The 20,133-nt window shown below is 52.3% G+C and overlaps 5 protein-coding genes across 5 annotated transcripts; 4 read left to right on the plus strand and 1 right to left on the minus strand.

The window, feature by feature from the left end:
• Positions 1-653: 653 nt before the first annotated feature.
• Positions 654-1,214, plus strand: RHO25_012669 (uncharacterized protein; the record flags this gene model as incomplete). Its single annotated transcript, XM_023603967.2, has 3 exons — positions 654-784; positions 834-889; positions 940-1,214. The coding sequence occupies 3 exons, from the start codon at positions 654-656 to the stop codon at positions 1,212-1,214; spliced, it is 462 nt and encodes a 153-aa protein (XP_023449848.1).
• Positions 1,215-1,862: 648 nt separating this feature from the next.
• On the plus strand, positions 1,863-3,580 carry RHO25_012670 (uncharacterized protein; the record flags this gene model as incomplete). The annotated part of the gene is made up of 3 exons (XM_023603968.2): positions 1,863-2,363; positions 2,422-2,594; positions 2,647-3,580. 3 exons carry the CDS (start codon positions 1,863-1,865, stop codon positions 3,578-3,580), a joined length of 1,608 nt encoding a protein of 535 aa, XP_023449847.1.
• Positions 3,581-3,962: 382 nt separating this feature from the next.
• On the plus strand, positions 3,963-6,155 carry RHO25_012671 (uncharacterized protein; the record flags this gene model as incomplete). Its single annotated transcript, XM_023603969.2, has 1 exon — positions 3,963-6,155. One exon carries the CDS (start codon positions 3,963-3,965, stop codon positions 6,153-6,155), a length of 2,193 nt encoding a protein of 730 aa, XP_023449846.2.
• A 2,843-nt stretch (positions 6,156-8,998) lies between these two features.
• RHO25_012672 (uncharacterized protein) lies at positions 8,999-12,961 on the plus strand (the record flags this gene model as incomplete). Its single annotated transcript, XM_023603970.2, has 1 exon — positions 8,999-12,961. The coding sequence occupies one exon, from the start codon at positions 8,999-9,001 to the stop codon at positions 12,959-12,961; it is 3,963 nt and encodes a 1,320-aa protein (XP_023449845.1).
• Positions 12,962-14,256: 1,295 nt separating this feature from the next.
• Positions 14,257-18,789, minus strand: RHO25_012673 (uncharacterized protein; the record flags this gene model as incomplete). The annotated part of the gene is made up of 1 exon (XM_023603971.2): positions 14,257-18,789. The coding sequence occupies one exon, from the start codon at positions 18,787-18,789 to the stop codon at positions 14,257-14,259; it is 4,533 nt and encodes a 1,510-aa protein (XP_023449844.1).
• Between the last annotated feature and the right edge of the window lie 1,344 nt (positions 18,790-20,133).

Genomic DNA, 20,133 nt, shown 5'->3' on the forward strand with positions numbered 1-20,133 from the left:
TGTCCTGTCCAAGCGCGCAATCGATCGACTCTGGCAGCAACAGCAAACAAGACAGTTGCTCAACGCCGATGCACGGTGCGCCTCAGCAAAGGTTGTTGTTCTGGTCGCGGTGGATCATGATGATTGCTTTTGCTTTTGCTGAAAGTGTGATGCTGGAGATTGGAGATTTGCGACCGGAATCTGCCAAGACAAGACAAGCTGAGGCAGCAAGGCAGCAAGGCAGCACACCAGCACAGCTCCTTCTCCTTCTGTGTTTCTCTCTTGCAAATACCTCCTCCCTCCAAGCCACAAGCCTTGAGCACATTTGGCGATCGCATCCTTTTGTTTGCAAGGAGCAATCAGAAGAAGAGCACGGCGAAAGCATGCCGTCTGCGCCACTGCTAAGCCCTCGCCGAGGCCGCGGTGCATCCTGAATGACGACTCCAATCGCCCTACGTCACGATTGCCAACAATGCGCCGCAATGATTGTGGGGATCATGTGTGCCACTTTCTTCTGTTATATCAAAGCGGAGTCCATGCCAGAGGGCTACGAGTCGGAACGGAAGCTCTTCTCATCCATTTTATGCACAGCATACCTTAATGTTAACTGAAGCCACGACTCAAACTCTCGGCCCCATCGTAATTGTCCACCACCCGACAGCTTCTGAGTAAACATGGCCGTCCAATGTTACTATAACCGATTTGGTCAAAGAAGGTGTAGGAACAACGCATGGGGAGGCTGGGGAAGATGGGTGTTGTTGGGATGCCTCATCGCAGGAGCGCTGCTCCTGTTGATCCTGTTTGCGTAAGTTGTTGCATTCCTTGCATGTATATGGTTTCCTGACGAAACACAGTTGCATTTCCTCGAGACGCCGAAGAAAGCTTGGACGCAAGCCATTTTACGGCACAGGTAGGCCTTTTCTATGCCGCACAGAAGCATGCGATATTGACTCTTGACAGGATGGGCTGCACCTGGAACAACAGGAGGTCCTGTGAAATATAACAATAGCAACAACCCACCGCCCATGCAGCAAGGCTACAACAACCAAGGCTACAATAACTCATACAACAACAACGCGCAGCCATACTACTCCGGTGGGCAAAACAACGACTACTACAACCCGGGTAACAACTACGGCAACTCGAACTACGGCAACAACGGGCAGACAGGCGGATACGAGCCTCCCAACTACCCACCCCCAGCTCAAACCCGGAACGATGGCGTAATCAGATAAAGATGGACTATCAACGAGACATGATGAGTTACGAATGTATAATATCAAGAATGGGGATTGGAATTGGAGCAACAGAACTGGCGCCCAAATGTACAGACAAGAATGAAATGAAAGTTCGAATGAAATGAAAGTTCGAATGTGGCAGCGTATCGGCGCATTGCTCGAACTGCAGACGACTACGCATCGAAGTATTTCAATTATAGTGAAGTCTTTCTTCACTATAAATTTTATTCTGTAATACACATGTCCAATCTCGCGAATCTCATATGATCGTAAGGAGCGCGTGCATGAATCAATCAATGCCTAAGCGCCAGGCACCTGCAGCTAGCTGCACAGCCCACTCTCCACTTCCGCCAAGCTATCTCGAACCTCTGAACACGACTTCGACACGGCTACCACATTCAACAAATGAATGTGCAATTGTTGATAACGTATTCTAGGAACCATCTGACAAGTATACAATAGCATCTGCTCTTCGACGCCACAGCTTCACATAGGGTATCTTTGACCAAATAGCAAGAGAGTACGAGTAGTCGGACCAAGACCGGCGGCTATTTATCTTCGAGGACAAGAATCATTCGCGATACAGTCAAGATACAAACTGAGGCCCCCGTATCACCAGAAGCCGTCAAGATAGGTCCTTCCGACATGTGCTCCATGGCTCCTTCCACGCACAACCAATCTCCCCACAGTTCCAACAATGAAGGCAAAGAAGAACCCTACCACCTCTTCGACGACGTCCTCGACCTCACCTCAGCCAAATCTGCCGACCACGACCTCCACTTTCTCACCGCCCTCCGCTCAACCCATCCTGACCACATCATCACAACTATTCCTGTGACCAACATCCCGCTCCTAGCCTTTGCCTCTGCAGGTTTCGCCACTTCGATCCTCGACCTCGAAACGGACTCTTTCGCTTCCTGGCGTGGATACATAGGACCTTCAGGCCAAGCGCGGAATGGAAGTCTGGCGGAGAATGTGCACTTCGCAAAGTATCGGTATTTGTGGCGGGAGAAGGAATTTGTGGTTTGGCTTGTGGGAGCAGTGCAGTATGTGGCGCATGTGAGGGAGAAGGGTGAGCATCCTTTGGGGCCGAGTAGGGTGACGGATGACTTGATTAGGGCTGTGGGTGGGTGGTTGTTGGATGGGGTGAGTTGAGACTTCCCTTTTCGTGGTCTTTTGGTTGTACTAATGTGTGCTTGATTAGGTTGTCTGGGTATACGATGGATACTGGTATCAGGACAAGAAGCTTTTCCAGCAGGTGCAGAAGGCGACTTGGGATAAAGTCATCCTGGATGAGAACATGAAGACGGAGCTGACTGAAGTCTCAGAGAAGTTCTTCAGCAGTAGGGACGTTTATGATGACCTTGGTGTGCCATGGTGAGCTCTCGGTAACAAGCATCTCAGCAATGCCTCTGCTAACGTCTCCCAGGAAGCGAGGTCTACTCTTCCACGGACCACCAGGCAACGGCAAGACGATATCCATCAAAGCTCTAATGCACACGCTGCTCAATCGAAAGGAGCCAATCCCGACGCTATATGTCAAATCCGCACCCATGACTTACAATATCCAACAAGTATTTGGGCAAGCCCGATCATTAGCGCCATGCATGTTGATCTTGGAGGATATCGAAACCATTGTCACACCGGCAACTCGGTCGTACTTCTTCAACGAAATGGACGGCATTGAAGACAACAGCGGTCTGTTTGTCGTTGGCTCCACAAACTATCTAGAGAAGCTGGATCCAGGACTCACCAGCAGGCCAAGCCGTTTCGACAGGAAGTATCTCTTTCCACTCCCGAACGAGCACGAGAGGACGCTCTACTGTCAGTTTTGGAGGAAGAAGCTGGCCCATAATGACACAGTCGATTTCCCCGAGCTGCTCTGTCCGGCAATGGCATCCATCACTGAGGGTTTCAGCTTCGCATTCTTACAGGAGTGCTTCGTCGGGAGCATGCTGTCGCTGGTACACAAAGCTGACGTAACGAGCGATGAAAAGCATGACAAGGACCTCGACAAGTATGAGCTCTGGCGAGCCTTCAAGCAGCAGGCAGATGTGCTGCGGAAGGAGATTCGAAATGAGTCTGAAGAAAATGCTGTGCATCAGCAGACGAAATCATTCGACACTGTAGGCCCTTTGCCAATGCCTGCAATCTCAAAGCCACCTTTCTCCAGCCCAGGGGCTCTTCACAGACCGCCACAGGGTCTGACGGGACTACTGGCGGGTGGCGCTTTTGAGCAGAGCAAAGGTCAAGATCTTCCCAATCTGATTGGCAAGCTCGATGTGCAGGATGGCGGCTCTGTTGCTCGATTGAATGCAGGAAAGCGCACAGTCATCAACCCGGCTGCGTACGAGCTGAAGTGACAAGGACAACGGTACACTTGTGTATACGGCGAAGTAGTCGTCAGCTGAGGAGAGGCTGGTGGTGCGGGAGGACGGGAAGCTCGCTTGGAAGAGCCCGATTTGAGTGTAGGCTTCGTCAGCTGAGATAAGAGAGTTCACAGATCGTCTCTTGGCTCCTTCAAGCACTGTCGTCAAGCAGTACATATCTGCGGGTATATCGGAGTGATATTGTAGACAATTGATTGTTCGGTGGAGTAGACTCGTTCAGCCACGAATCACCGCCTCATCGGATGTTCAGACCGAGCACAAACAGCGTTTCGCAGGGATGAGAGACAGGGAAAGAGCGGAGCTTGACGTTGCTTGGCCAAGCTTGTCTGGAATTGGTGTGGCTGATCACGCCAGCATGGTGGAGAGCATCCAGCCTGCGCCTTGCATCTGCTTAGTACAGAACTCCCGCCGGCGCTTTCGATTTGGCGGTTTGCAGCCTGTGGACATGACGCCCGCCTTCCTCCCCTGCACCGATGTGTTGATATACTCGTTGCCGCACCAGTTGAGCCTCATCCACGACCAGCAGCGCGATCAGCAGCAGCGGCGGGCCGAGGAACAAGCGGGGAACACCGCGATCACCACCAAGATGTCGCGCCCCAGCGACATCGAGGACGGCGTCAAGCACAACATTCCCGGTTCGACGCCCAAACAGCTCGACGAGAAGGCGGCGGTGCACGGTGACCTCGATCCGCAAGACATCCACAATGATGTCGCTATCACCAATGGCCGGCTGAACGCGGACGACCACGACGGAGTGAAACAAGAGGAGGATGCTGGCGCGCAACGAACGCAGACAGCAGAGTCGAAGCCGGGCCCCTCAGGTGGCTTCGATAGCATACCCATACCCAAACGACCAAATGGCTACACGATCAAGTTCACCATACATCGAGCCGAGAACCTGCCCATAGCAGATATCAATGGCTTCTCCTCCGACCCATACTGCCTCTCGCAGCTCAATACCGATACGCCGATGCGTCACAAGGAAGACCCCAATCTTCGCTGGCGGACAACGACCGTTCGCAAGAACACTGAGCCGACGTGGGAGGAGTGCTGGATCGTTGCGAATGTCCCCGCGTCAGGTTTCAAGCTGAAGATCCGGATCTACGACGAGGATCCAGCCGACAGAGACGATCTGCTGGGGAAAGTGCACATCTCAGTCCCGCATCTGGACGAAACATGGCAAGGCATCAAGAGCGAGGAGTACAAATTACTCGCACACGATGGCAGTATCCGAGCATATGCGCTTCAAGGCGTGACGTGGTGTATGCGGCGAACTAAGCGTTTCCGCGGCAGCCTGTTCGTCAGCGCAGAAATGGTCGGCAGGACAGCAGAAGACGGGCAAGATGGGAGGCTATACACAATTGGCCCATGTCGATGGTTCAGACACCACTCGCCGATGCTCGGGCGACTTGCTAATATCAAGGAGCCGGATGAGGTCAGCAGCAACTCGCAACAGAATGGAAAGGACAAGACCAAGAAACAAGTGCAGAAGTATAATTTCCAAGCCAACCAGGTCCAGCTTCAGGGACCAGTCCCCGCACAGCTTTATCACCGCTACGTTGAATTTAAGCCTTGGGTGTCTCGCATGTTCACCTCGTCTGGACTTTCTGGCGTTTTAATGGGAAAAGCGCTTCACCACCAACATGCACGTGTTTACAACTTTTCTCGCTCTACTGTCACCGGAGAATTCCCAGAAGGACCTGGCCCGGAGATGACTCAGAAGTTCCTGGACCTGGTGCATTATGATGAAGGAGGCCGTATTTTCACCTATGTCATCACTCTGGACGCTTTATGGCGATTCACAGAGACTGGCAAGGAATTCAGCATTGACATGTTGAGCAAACATACCATGCACTCGGACGTTTCCATTTACATCGCATTTTCAGGAGAATTCTTTGTGCGAAGACTGAAACACCCGGATCGTCCTCCTCCGCCAGATCCTGTCGAGGGGAGCAGTCAATCCTCTGCTCCGAGCCATGGCGATAACCCCGAACACCCGCCAAATGATTTCTCAGGAGGACCGCCTGAGGACGAGCCGCCAAAGGATCCAAAGTACTACCAGCTCGTGATTGACAATGACTCAGGAACATATCGTCCCAATGCAGATCTATTACCTCTCCTCAAGAAATTCCTAGTGAAACAGCTCCCCGGATTACACATCCTAACTCTCGACTGCAACAAAGACGCCGAAAGGCAACAACGCATGAAGAAAGAACAACGCGAGAGAAAGAAACGGGAAGGCAATCAGATCATCTACAGGCAAGGATCGCGAAGCTCGAGTATTTCTTCTTCGGATATTGAGGACCTGGATCGTATGGAAGCGGATATGGAGGATGAAGACGCGGTTGCGAGGGAACATGGGCCTTATTCTACGGCTGTGAAGGATGCGAAGTTAAGGAATAAGACGAGGTTGGAGAAGCTAAGGAGGGATTATATTCCAGAGAAGAAGGAGAAGGCTGGGCAGCAAGGAGGAGGAGTGGATAATGATGAGGCGTTGCAGAGCGCTAGTCGGCCGGCGACGAGTGGTGGGGATGTGGCGAAGAAGTGAGAATCGTGAGCTGTTATTGTGAGCTTTTCGGACTCCGAAGGTGGGAGTTTTCACTTCTCATGCGGAAGCGAAGGTGTTTTCGTTGGCATGGCGAAGGGAGGTGCATGCGGCTGCGCTTCTTGTTTCTTTTGGCGAATTGATACCCGCGTGGCATTTATTCATTTTCATGTAGCATCTCCGGTCCTTTATCGTCATACTTTTCAGAGTTGTTCACACATGCGGGTCCATATACTCCTCTGAGCCTTTCGCGCCTCATTGTTGGCAAGAGTCTGCCCTCGAGCTGCTTCTCGACGGACTAGGCCTTTCTCGCTTTCGAGATGCTTGTTACGAAGCTGGCAGTAGTTAGGGAGTCCTCTCCGACTTCCCGTGTCTTCGACCTGCCCTCCTGTGTTCATGTCTTCGCTTTCGAAGTTCTTGTTACGAAGCTGGCGGCATATAGTGCTCCCCGACTTCTTCAACAGCTGACACCAGCCAGACGTGGCGGACTCTGCACTCTGGGATCTAATTCTGGCACGAGCTTGGGGCGGTGCACGGCGGGTCACCTGTGGCTGCCTTGCTTCGGAGCAAGCTTTTTATCTCAACGCTTAGGTCTAGCCGCCTGTGCAGTGTGTAGTGTGCCGCTGTGCGTAGGTCTACCTACTACTTGTCCGGGTTGTGATCACCATGTGACAATGTCTTGGATGAACATACCCGGGTGAGCTTTGTATTTCTCCCAAGAAGATCTGGAAGAAAGATCTTGGAAGGCGAGGTCTTCCTTGCAACGAGAAATCCAGGTGAAGATCTTGTTCATGCGAGGATGTCCTTGTATCGCGCAATCTGGGCGGAGAAGATCTTCATCATGGTCATTATATTTTTTTTCGCTGCGTACGTGTGCGGATTGCGAATCTGTATGAAGGTGATGTGTAGATGCTTGGTCGATTCTAGCCTGGTGGCTCCTGTTTCCGAGGCGTTATGCTCGAAGTAAATCTTGACTATCGGGCGGCGAGGTTTCCTTGCAAACACATACTCCACTTGAGTTTGTCGTTGAATGATGACTTTGTGCTTCTCCGTTGAATCTTGCAGCACTTGTTGGCCGTTAGGAAGTGACGCTGACGGGAACTTATGTGTTGTGAACCGGTTCATCCGCATCCTTGATCAAAGCTTCGGCATTCTAGACGTTTGCACATAAAAAGCCTATCAACTATTTCTCTCTTTTTCTTTCTTGTTTCTTGTTCGGCGTGACGTGCAGCTTGCAGTGACCGTTGAACCTTCTCTGCTGCTGAGTACCGACGAACGACGGGCTCATGCGATTTTCCTGGAGGTATCGCAGCCTGGAGTTCAGTCCGAAGTGTGTTGGACCGTCGGAGACTGCGAATACTCTTGGACTTGCTGCGCTATCCGGTGCTTCGTCGCGGCGGTGCTGACAAAGGTCTGGCAGAGGTATTGAAGGGTCATTTCACACGTGGCATTCGGCAGGGAAGTGCTGCGTTACAACAACCTTCGTCTCATCCGCCACTGTTGGCGTTGGTCAGGCGTTGGTCAGTGAGCATTAGCCGATGGCGGTGGTTCGCCACCGTTCGCGGGCATCGAAGTGACACTTGACATGCGTGGGCTTGGGTGCGATGTGTTGCGAAATTGGTGCCTATAACTGACGGAGCGGTGATTTTGGAAGGGCTGGCGGTAAGTGATGCCGATCGTGGCTCGTGGCGTAGCGGTGGAGATGCGAATGGGGCACCGGAGTGATTGGAGGAGGCGACGCCAACATGTCTTGGGCCTTGGGTGAGGTTCTTGCCGGAGGTAGCAGCGCGAAAGAGGAGAACAGGTTTGATGTATTCTCGTCGTCATTCTCAATGAATACCGGCTGCGATCAGGCTCTGGCAATGGCGCGTCTTGGCAGGAGCAGCTGTGGATTTCGCGTCTCCGCGTCAACATCACGATCACGTCTACGAAGAACACGAGATATTGGCCAGCACACGAAAAGTCACGAAAATGTTCAACACGTTCATCAGCAAAGGCCTGCCCTGCACGATCCGGACGGTACGCAGCACAACATCGCTTCCCCATCCGCCGGTGCTCCGCGGCCAAGCTGGCGGCATCCCAGCCACAGCTCATCACGACTCTCCACCGCTTCCCGCGAACAGGGCGAAAATAGAGCGCGAGCAGGCGACATGAGTGGCCGGTAGATGCACGCATCCTGGAGCACGATCAAGAGGCCCGAGCCGGTGCACGACATCAAAGTATGATTGTGGCTAGAAATGGGCCTGCAAAGCCTGAAACGCGGCCTCTTCTCCACTTCCATGTTGATGCAGGCCCATCCAAGTTTCCCACACGCGTCTGCTATGGCCTCATCTCCTCCGATAGATTAGTATCGGTGGCATCCCGCTATGCACGCATTTTCGAGCGAAGTTCCGCGCTGTATCCTTTCCTTCTCATTCAACTGTCCCGACCTTGCATTTGCCTCGTTGAGTAACTGGTATCTTTCTGCATCGTCACACAAACGAAGAACTGCTCCACACGCCGATCGTCCCGCGTGGCTCCGAAACAGCAGCAATCGTGGAACATTGAACGAGAGACCGACCGGCCACGGAATTTCGCCCTTGAGCGAGAAACCTAACACCGGGCCTGGAGCAGTACCACTGCTTCTGCTGTCTGCAGGCGGGATCTGGTGCGAATTTCTGAGCAGAGATCTGTCTCAGACTCGCTGAGCTGGGCTAAAGCTTCCTATGTTGAGATGCTTTGAATAGCACACATACACCTGACCAGGACATTCCTATCTCCCGTGAGTGTGAAGTGCGCTCTGATCCTGGTGAACGGTTCAACTGCTGACAACTCAATCGTAGACACTCGTTTGACCCACCACGAACATGCCTTTTGCGAAGCAGAGCAGGCCCAAGTTGACCAAGACACGGAGCAGTGAGAACACACCAGTGTCTGACAGCTTCGATGCCTACTTCGGCAGCAACCCATCCCGCCGCTCTTTTGCCGAATCGAAGAACGGAGGCCACCCGACACTGCCAAGGTCATTGACTTTGCCAGAGGACACAAACCCAGCACCGTTCTCGCCATCGATCCACAAGTATCGCTTGCCGAAGAGAGCCTCTGCTTCCACATTGAACATGGATGCAACGAAGAGCCCTTCCACTACGACTGTGAACAGTGTTGATACCAAAAAGGCTGGAAACGAGGCATGTCTACAGTCTCCAAGATCGCCAGGCCTGGCAGAAAGCATGAACAAGATCGACGTCGAACAGGCCATTCATCTCCTGCAAGAATTGAGGAAATCCGCTTCGCCAGAAGAACTCGTATCGTTGCACAAAGCTCTTCTTCCCACCAAAGAGGTCTCGTCGGTACAGCAGCCTCCGCTGTCCTCAATCGATGAGCACTCCGCATACTCCTCTTACTCAGGCCGACCACGATCGATGCGCCCTCCAGGACTGGCCACTCGTGGCAGTTTCCTTGAAGATCCACTCAGATCACAGGAAGAGGAAGCAGCGAAAACGCTCAAGCAAAAGGAATCCAAGGAGCAGCACGGAGCCTGGTTTCAAGAGACCATGTCCGCAGTTCACGCGCGAACTATGTCAATGACGAGCACAGGCACTGCACCAGAATCCGCCTACAATCGGACCAGTGGTGCTTTTGGCCTCGGCACTTTGCGAATCATCAATGGCGGATGCGCATCACCAGAGCCGGCTTCCAGATCTAATACCCGGTCGGTGTCGAATCCTACAATCACGCATGATGAAAGTCCGCCACGAACGAAACCGGGAAGACGCTCAGAAGAAGCGCCTATGCCGGCAGCGGAGACACGACTTCGTCTTGATATTGCTCGCCGCCACAGCCAGAATTCGACTGGTTCACCGACGTGCTCTCCCCTCATGCAACGTCGACAGCAGCAATGGGGACTGCGTACTTCTCAGCCAATTCGGGATCTGGCGAGCGTTGTGCGACCAGATGCGCAGAAACCTGAAGAGGTAGAAGTAAAGCCTGCGCAGCAACAAGAAGCTGTTGGTGAGGTCCAGTCTGCCAACAACGCTGCAAGTGAATATCGTGCATTGATCGGAAGTCCTCGATTTGAACAGAGATGGAAGCAGAGAAGCAGCCATTTGGTTGTGCAGCCAGTGCCCAATCTGCGACACGAACGGTCTCATGAACTATCAGCAAGTCCCGAGCGTTTGCATCCTGTCCAGTCCGACGATCTCGAGAACGGAACCAAAGCTGCTGAAGGCCCTTCGCAAGCACTGAAGCAGCTCGAGGCGCCCGTCGCAGATGCGGTCGAGCAGGAGCAACCGCTGGCCCACGACGTCGAAGGAATCTCGGCAGCTATGGACGACACAAACTCCAATGCGCCGCCTAAATTCTCGTTCGATGAATTACCGCGACCAAAGATTGTGCAGAAACAGGACAGCGGCTACGGCTCAGATGTCTCAAGTGCATCACCACGATATACCAAGGTTGCTGCTACGAGTCAGCCTTCATCGCCCGCACCACCTCCGACGGCCACTGCAGAAACTGCAACAAAGAGTGCTTCTGGCGACGTCACTACTGTCAAATCCCCTGTCGATGCTGCGGAGGATCGACAAATGCCCAAAGAAAAGGTGCGAGACTCTGGCGCTTTGCTGAAGACGCCAGAGCCCCCTACAGTGATTACCAAGAAGAAACGACTTTCTCCTTTGTCCATCTTCCGGTCACGCAACCGTGCAGAGAAGAGGAAAAGCACCATCGACAGTCCACCCAGTGTTGTGACAGCGTCCCCTCCGCAAAGCGTGCAAGGCAGTCCTAGCCCCACGAAAGCATCTCCACGAACGCTGCAGAAAAGAATGCCTGAGCACAACGCGAAGAAATCAGGTTGGGATAAGCCACGAAGCTCTTTGCATTCTACGCGACAGAGTGGAAGCACAACAGCTGTGAATGTGCCAGTTGTACCTGCCAAACAGAGCCCGGAAATCATGTCCCCACTGTCACTCACCAACGATGTAAAGTCAGCCTCACCGGGTAAGAAAGCATCTGATGAAGAACCTGCGCCTACCAAGACCGGGACAAGCTTGTGGGCTCGAAGGAGAAAGAGTGCTGATCCAAGTACGACACTCCACGAGCTAGCTGAAGAGCAACAGACTGTAGCGACTCCGCTGCCACCTACTTCGAACACTGCAGAAAGACGCCGAAGCAAGAGTCTAGCAGGACCTGGAACGCCTATGGCTAAGCGTTGGGGCCCGGAGCCAACATCATACGCTAGCTGCATGCGCAGCAGTGGGAACAACGCGAAACCAAAGTTGCTCATAGCGTCTGAAGCGCAGCCCTTCGCGAGGACCCCGGACGCTGTTCCTCAGCAGAACGAACTGAGCAGTGCAACAGCGTCAGTGCCAAAGGCAGTGCGCAAAGCGAGTCTGCGCAGCAAGAAGAGTCGAGAGACAATGGCAAAGTCCGTGACGAACGACGCAACCACTCCGTCTGCTGAGCGGCCAGCGTCTTGTCGTGCTCAGAAATCCGTGGAAGACTTCTACCCAGAGTGGCAAGGCAAGCCCGCATCAGAAGCATCATCACCTGCAGCGCTCGAAGCGCAGATAGCCAATGCGCTTCCCCCAGCCATCTCGTACAAGTCGTCTAGAGCCGATGCCATTCCTCCGATTCCTGAACTGCCAGCTGATATCGACGCGATAATATGCAAGGCAGACCTTATGATAACGAAGAAATTGAGAAATAGCCCAAAGATGTCTCCAAGGGCTTCTGCTAGGAACAGTGTTGACTCAGGCAGGAAGAAATCAGAGGATCAGAATGCACAGCAAATCTTCACTGAGGATGAGCTCAAGAACATGTTATTCTCGCAGACCGTTGTTGGTGAGCCGCCGTTCGCAGAAGCGCCAGGCGATAATGAAATTCCGGTCGAGGCAGATAGCAAGCCTATTCATCGACGACAGTCCAGCGCTGAGCTTGCGAGCAACGCGGCAGAGGCTAGACCTGAAGCAAAGGCTGAGGCCATGACAAGTGACGCTCAGCTCCGGCCGTTGTGGGAGCAGCATTCGACTAAGTGGAGACAGCATAATACCATTCCAGAGAGTGCAGCGGAGGACAATCTTCCAGGAAAGGCGCCTGTCGAAAGCGAGACGACCAACGCCACGCAGATCCCGTCGTCGCCCTCCATTGTCATCTCAAACTCTGCGCCACTCAGCTCAGACGACACAGCAAAGCGCAACAGCGCAGACCGGAAGCGTCGTTCAACCGTGCATCATTCCGGCCGCCTTTCCAGCGAGAGCGACAAAGAGAGCAACAACGACAACAACAGCAACCACGTGCGCCGCTCATCCAGTATCATCTCCTCCGGCACATACAACACAACATCATCCTCCAACCCAACAACAAACAGCAGCGAAACCTCCCACCGAACAAGCACAGCCACTGCCTCATCCTACACAAGCAACAATGGCAGCACAGCCAGTTTCGCAACCTCAACGGACACCAATGCCAAATACCTCCCATACCGACCCGCAGACTCTGTCCACGCAGAACGCTCCCGCGCACTGAACATGGCTCGCCGATCATGTCAGATCAAAGCATGGGAAATCGAGAATCTAAAAACATCGTTGAAGACACCAGCTCCAAAGCCAATAGAGCGACGTCCGAGCTTGCCGAAATCTGGTGCTGCGAAAGAAGCGATCGATCGGTACTCTGGAGGTTTGAGCTATAATTGGACTCCCGAGTCGGGCATTCGAGGAAGTGCCGGAACGCAGAATTTCAATGAGAGTGGAAATAAGAAGCTGGGAGTGAAAATGAGTCAGGAATGGGGGCTTGACCTTACGGATGTACCGATCTTTTTGCAGAAGAGGAAGTGAGAATGTTGACATGTTTTAGCGAGAAGGCGTGAGCTCTGCCGCACATGATCGATTCAGAGATGGATTTGGAGGCGTTGAGGGAAAAGAAAACATAAAGCAGAGTGTGTACAGAATGGATGGAGTGGCGAAACTTCGTAAGCTTTCGTAGTGAGGTGGTAATGTAAAATGTATAACTTCAATCGATCAAGGTCTGCTTGGAAGTCTCATGCCATTGTCTGCTGCTCTCGTATTCAGTGAATCAACGGTCTTGCGAACTACTTCTACGCCCGGCTATTATCCACGGCGTCAATTTCGGTAGTGTCGATTTTTATTGCCTGATGCAGTATTCCGAGAACAACAACCGCAAGTCCTAGTGGAATTGCTATTAACAAGACTCACCTTGTGCGGAGTCCAGTCCAGGCGTATGTGTCTAGCCTGTCATCTACAGAAAGAAGCGCTGCCAAGCTTCACATTCTCCTCCTTCAAGCTTTCCCGCTCATTAGCTCTAGAGCTATCGTTACTGAAACAGCAGGGGTAAAGTAGCAAAGCATAGCATATCGAGACTGCATGGTATGAGCACAGACTAGACTAAGTCCCAGCCCTATCACGACTAACACAACCTGCCATAAAATGTCTCACTAGTTCGGCAACTGCTGCAACACAATAGATAGAAGATAAATACAAAAGCTGCTCAAACATTATTTCGAACGAACGCATCCAATTCTGCTTCTATCATCAACTTCCTCGCTCCAAAGCTTCATCTCATACACACAAAAATGCTCACAATGTCCAAACTCCTAGCAAGCCTTGCATTCTTCACCCTCGCACTCCAAGTCGTACGAAAACCCCCTCCCTCGACCCAAAGCCCACCACACTAATCGTCTTTCTCTCCAACGCACAGACAGCCGACTGCACCCCATCCAACAACTGCTGTTCCGGCACAGAAGTAGATTACGATTATTACGTCGGAGTTGGGTCGTACATGCAGCTTCGTCACCACCACGAAGACGGTTGCTCGAGTTTCATCCGAGCAGACTGCGTCGATGCGGATTGCTGTAGTACGGTGAAGAAACATTATTGGAAGGATGGTGTTGAGGGGGATTATTATTATGGGGTGCCTTGTTAAGCAAAGTTGAAGCAATGGAGGAATGGGGGCGGGAGTTGGTTTCTTGAGGTAGATTCAACAGAGAATTTTTCTCGTCATCATCATCATCAATGCATATATCATTCATTCTATCCCATATGAAAATCTTCTGTCTGGGTATCGATCATCCCATCATCATAAAACTCACTTTTTATTCAAGAGAACCTCTCTTTCAATTTCTCCCCATCATAACCGCACTCTGCGTCCTCTCCAACTCGGGACTCTCCGCACTAAACCTCGCCTCCTCACTCTCAAAAAAATCCTCCCGTCGAATCCCCGACCGATCACACATACTCCTAAAGATCCCCCCAAGTTGATCATACAAATGTATCGGACGATCCAACTCCGCCACATTCCCCTGATCCATGACCAAAATCCTATCATACCCAATAATAGTCTTCAATCGATGTGCAATGCAAAGTAATGTCTTTCCTTTAAAACCTCGTACAATAGTTCGTTGGATTTTTTGATCAGTTTCAAAGTCAACGGAAGATGTAGCTTCGTCGCAGACGATGATTTGGGAGTTTCGGACGAGAGCGCGGGCTAAGGCGAGGAGTTGTCGTTGACCGAGAGAGAAATTGAGGCCTTCGTCTTCGACGGCGGTGTCGAGATGGATGCGGCCGGATTCATCTTCGATTGTTTGGGAAGCGCCGACGAGGTCAGCTTGGCGGAGAGCGTTCCAGAGTTCGAGGTCGGTGTGTTCATTGAAAGGATCCAGGTTACTTCTGATTGTTCCGCGGAAAAGCGTGGGATCTTGAGGGATAATGGCGAGTTTTGATCTCAGGTCATGAAGGCCGATCTTGGAAATATCAATGTCGTCGATTTTGATGCTTCCGCCTGAGAGTTCGACGAGGCGGAAGAGAGTGGACATGATGGTGGATTTTCCGGCTCCGGTGCGGCCGACGACTCCGATGCGTTCGCCTGGGCGTACGGACATTGTTAGGCCTTTGAGGACGAGGGGGAGGCCGGCGCGGTAGCGCATTTGGACGTTGGAGAATTCGATTGCGCCTTGAGAGGGCCAGGATGATGGAACTTCGCCGAGGCGGAGTGGGGCTTCTTCTTCGAGTTCGGTGCCGTAGTAGTGGATACGTTCTGTGCTGTTCATGTTGTTCTCTACTTCGGCCAGTTGTCGCACGGTGAATTGAATCATTTGGACAATGGAGAGGATGTATGAGAGAACCAGGCCGCCCGTGGAAGGGTTGATGGAGAATCGAGATGTGACGACTAGGATGCCCACTGTGAAGACCAGCATATTGCCCAAAGCGTCCAGTCTTGTTGAAAGCCAACGCTGGTTGGCAAAAGTCAGGAAATATGCGCCGTCCATGGAGTCGACACTCTCATCGACGTGGTTTGCGAATTGCTTCTGGACACCGTACGCTCGAATAGTGGAGATGCCATTGACAGCCTCACTGAAGCGAGCAAAGACAACACTTCGTAGCACTGCTTCGTGTCGCTTCAGTTCGCGTGCAGAAGCTCGGTAGTATCCAGCAGACCAGAGAAACATGGCCGTCAGCGGCACCAGGGCGATGACGAAGTAGTAATAATATGCGATGATGAGGATGAAGACCGACAAGATCATGCACATGGTCAAGAAGAACATGCGGATTGCATCGGTGAGAGTGTTGTCCATCGTGTCCACATCCTTGGAGAAGCGGTTTGTGATACGACCAAGAGGCGTCGTGTCGAAGAACGACATTGGTGCTCGAAGGACTCGTGTCACAGCTCGGTTGAGCATGACTTTACTCGACTTCGTTCCGTAAACTGTCAGGACCACTGAAAAGGCGAACATAAGCAAGGCCTGCGCCACACCGAGCGCCGCGTATGCTCCGATGTAGATTCCATCTCCCAAGTTCCATTTGCGAGACGTCCAGTATGACAGCCATAAGCTAGTCATGATATTGGCTCCCTGTGAGATGACGAGGAGGAAAATCACAAATGGTGCCACCCACATACCACCAGAAGCCCGGATGTATGCAGCGTAGACACCCCAGCCCACGCTGTCGACAGCACGTTCTTCCTGCTGCATGAGAGCGGCGGATTTCTTGCTCTTCTTCGTCTTTTTCGCGTCTTTCTTCTCCTCTTCGATCTCATCCTCGTTCACTTCTTCCTCGACCTCTTTCTTCTCTTCTTGCGCGGTAGTCTCCATGAGTTTCTGGAATTCCGTATCGCTCTCCATGAGCTCGGGAAATGTGGCGATTTTGTGTATCAGGCCATCTTTCATCCACACAATGCGATCGACGCGATGCAGTACGTGGAGTTGATGTGTTGCAAGGACACGAGCCTTGCCCTTCAACAAACCACAAATCGCATTCTCGAAGATGTGCTTACCGACGTGTGCATCGACAGCCGATAACGGATCGTCCATGAGCACGATATCTGCGTCAAAGTAGATCGCGCGAGCGATGTTGAGTCGCTGCTTCTGACCACCTGACACTGTTATTCCACGCTCTCCGATCTCTGTCAAATCGCCTGCCGGCAGCATCTCGAGATCAGGTCTAAGTGCACAAGCATCGATCACTTCATTGTACCACTTTCGATCGTAGCCTCTTCCGAAGATGATGTTCTCCTTCACAGTGGCGTTCTGGATCCAAGCATATTGAGGACAGAAAGCTCTGTTCGCTCCAAATGTCACCTCGCCAGTAGTCTTCCGCATATCACCCGCAAGAGCTGCAAGGAGCGAACTTTTGCCACTGCCCACAGAACCAATGACTGCGATGAGCTCATCTCGTTTCACTGTGAGATCGATATTTCTGATCTGGAATGGCGGTGTCTCCTCGTCCATAACACTGTCTGCAGGGCTGACCGGAGTCGGTGGAGCGCTCAAACCCTCCTTCTGGCGAAGTTTCGACTGCCGTTTGTCTTCCTTCGCTTTGGCCTTTGCATCCTTTTTGTCCTGCGCAATCTGCTTTCGTCCCTTCGGATTTTGGCCAGGAGCATCCTTGCTGTCCTTGTTGGTGTTCCGTTCCCAAGTGAAGTCGCTGTTTCGAATCTCAATGGCGTTCTTCGCCTGGTCGTCCCAGTGCGAATCATCGTTGACTTCTTCCGCAGCCAAGAATTCTTGAATTCGCTTCAAAGATGCGTTCGCATCCACGACTTGTCCCAGGACCATCGGAAGCAAATTGAGCGGAATGCGTAGTGCGTTGAACAATGCCAGTGATGAGAAGATCGGTGCCGGATTCAGTTCACTGCCGTGTGTTTGCGAATATGTGATGAAAGCCAGCATACTTGCAAAGATCGGAATCGACATAGACACTGCCATGATACCATTTCGAATCGATAGCAAGAAGGAGATTTTGCTGATCTCGCGATCTCGAATCTCGCCTAATCTGCTGATGAAGCTCGTTTCCCAGCCAAAGAATTTGACGAAACGTACTGAAGAGATGATCTCTTGCGTCAAGCTGACACGTTGGTCGGTGATTTTGTTGATGACCTTGCGGCGAGCCATCAGACTCTTGATCGCGCGTCCAAGCAGTGGCATCATCACGCAGATGAAGGCAAAACCGGCCAAGGCGCTGTAAGTCAAGTTGATGCACAGAAGTGCCAAAGTGAGCAAGACCTGAATGGGCGCCGTCCAGACCATGTGACCCATACCGCAGGCCTGGTCAATACGGTAAGTGTCGACGGACATCAGGTTGACGATTCTGCCATTGCCCCAGCCTTGCCCATCGCCAGAGACGCCTTTCCTGCCTTTGTTTTTCTTCTCCTCTTTCAGCTGCTTCTTGAAGTAAGCCTTTTCTTCCTTGCTCCCAGGTTCAAATGTTGGCTTTTCTTGCTCCATTCCCAATGCCGCTCCCCCAGCTTTGGCGCGTCCCGAAAGTCTCATCGCTTTCGCAAAGATGACACTGATCAGCGTTGATCGCGCTTGCCCACCTACCATCATACCGCGATATATGAAGTGGTTGATACAATTCGACTGAATGATTTGCATTCCAGTGATTCCAAGCACCAGACCAATGCCTTCGCCGATAGCAGGTGCCGGGCCATTTGAAACTTGCGCAGCATAAGCTCTGCCCGCGAAAGCGATGAGGTACTTCATTGTAAATGGTGATAGAACTTGCAGGCACGCTGAGATCAAATTGCAAATGCCGCCAATCCAGAACTCCCTCTTGTATGTATCATACAGTGCCATTGGTAGAGGCGCGAACCAGTCTTTTCGAGTTTGGCGATACTCCAGTGATTCGAGCAATTTCGTTCGCATGACATCGACACTTCGTTCGGGATTGACTTGCCAGATGTCGTTGAGCTCTAGTGATCGTTGGTACCCCACCGACATCAGTGGTGAGATCCATTGAAATGTTAATGTGCTGAAAAAGCCCGCGTTGTGCTCTCTTGAAGGTTCGCGTTCTCTAGGGATGGGAGGTGGATTCCTGCTTTTGAGCGGATTGATCTTTTCGCTCCATTTTCGTTTTCGAGGTGCTACCGCGGGTTGTTCGATTTCAGTCGCCACACTGGTCTCGGTGGCTGTGGTCCAATTGCTCTGCTCCCGCGTCACCTGCGGTCTGCGTTGCTTCTCGATATCGCTGCCGTCCTGGGAGCTGATCTCAGCAGCTTCGTATTCGAGGTTCTTCTCATCGTTGAGTTCGGAATTGGACCCTTCTCGATCCGATGGTTCTTCAGTCAAAGGTTCCGGGTGCCTGGGTTCTTGTGGCCCTGGGGCTTCGACTGTGTTTTCGGCCAATGCCTTCTCAGCATCTGATCCCGACATGGTCTTTGTGGACCGTGTGCGTGATCAAGTGCCTAGAGAAGATGAGTCGTTGTGAGGCAAACAGACGTGAACAAACCAGAAGAGGAAGGCGCAAGTACATAAAGACACTGAGCTCATGATCGGAAGTAGAGTGGACCTCAACCCCGACTGTGGCGTCGCATCGTTGCTAAGCAGGTGATAGTGATTGGTGCGGCTGGCGGTGCGTAAAAGGCATGGAAAGAAGCTTGTCGAGGCTCTCTGCAACACGACAGCCGAAATACACAACCAGGTATTGTAATCAGAAAAGATAACCTTTTGCGCTGCTGTTTGTGGCACACGGTGTGGGGACCTGCGCAGACGGCAGCGGAGATGCAGCCCTAAAGTCCGTCATAGTTTGTGGACGATTAGGTGTCGCTGCCAGCGATTCGGACGTAAAGAGTCACGAGGGAGTCTTCCTCTCCCCACTTACGGCTCTGCAAGAGAATGCCCGAGCGACGTGAGCAGGCGTGAGTGGTTGTCTAATAGCTGAGCAGCAGTGTAGCAGCGTATTCGCCGTATTGTTGCTCGGCCGGCGGAAAAGAGGCTGCATCCAGACCATCTTGGGTAGCTGTGCCGATAGCCGACAGCAATTCGCATTCCTCCGCCCCAGGCGACACAATAAGCCTGACCGCAGTCATCGCTGATGATGAGTCTTAGTTGCAGCTATCTTTGTCTCAGCAAAACAATGTGAGCGTCATCGTCGTTCACCGGCAAGCTGAGCGTCACCATCGCCATTGATGCTGGAGGAAACCCGGACCAGCACTGGACGTATTTCCTCATCCATCATTAGCCAGTGTCAGCTCCGGATAGGTGAGAGTAGGCAAACCAGCGGCTGCTTGCTTCATACTGGCGTACAAGAGGCGAAAGCTCTTCTGCAGTAGCTCGAGGGACTTGCGTAAAATGCAGTCGTCATATCCCCGTACCGACTGATGTAAAGCGACTGCACGCGGGGATCAATTTTCGAAGCCACGTTTGATGGGTGATTTGATTGACCGGCAGTAGGAGCTCGCCGCGCCACAACGTACCATTGTTGTGGGTAGCCTTCGACGACGATTACAAGAACGCCTTCTTTGCAATCCATTCGCCCAAGTCACCGCGTGAGGTTGTCCAGACCATGTCAGCCATGCGCTGAGCCTTCGGGCAAATCCTGGTGAATTTCATGAATTGCGCAGGCATCCTTGCTCGGGACGACGATTTCGCACCTCGGCCGCAGATACGGCAAGTTTTGGCCGAGCGGTTGCGACATCTGATTGGCTGGACTGTCATCAGCCACAGGCGGCGATCTCGAAAAGCTTAACGCGAGCTGTCCACCGATTTCGCCCACGC

The sequence above is a fragment of the Cercospora beticola genome, chromosome 9 (assembly GCF_033473495.1).
Source record: "Cercospora beticola chromosome 9, complete sequence".
In the NCBI taxonomy this organism is placed as follows: Eukaryota; Fungi; Ascomycota; class Dothideomycetes; order Mycosphaerellales; family Mycosphaerellaceae; genus Cercospora; species Cercospora beticola.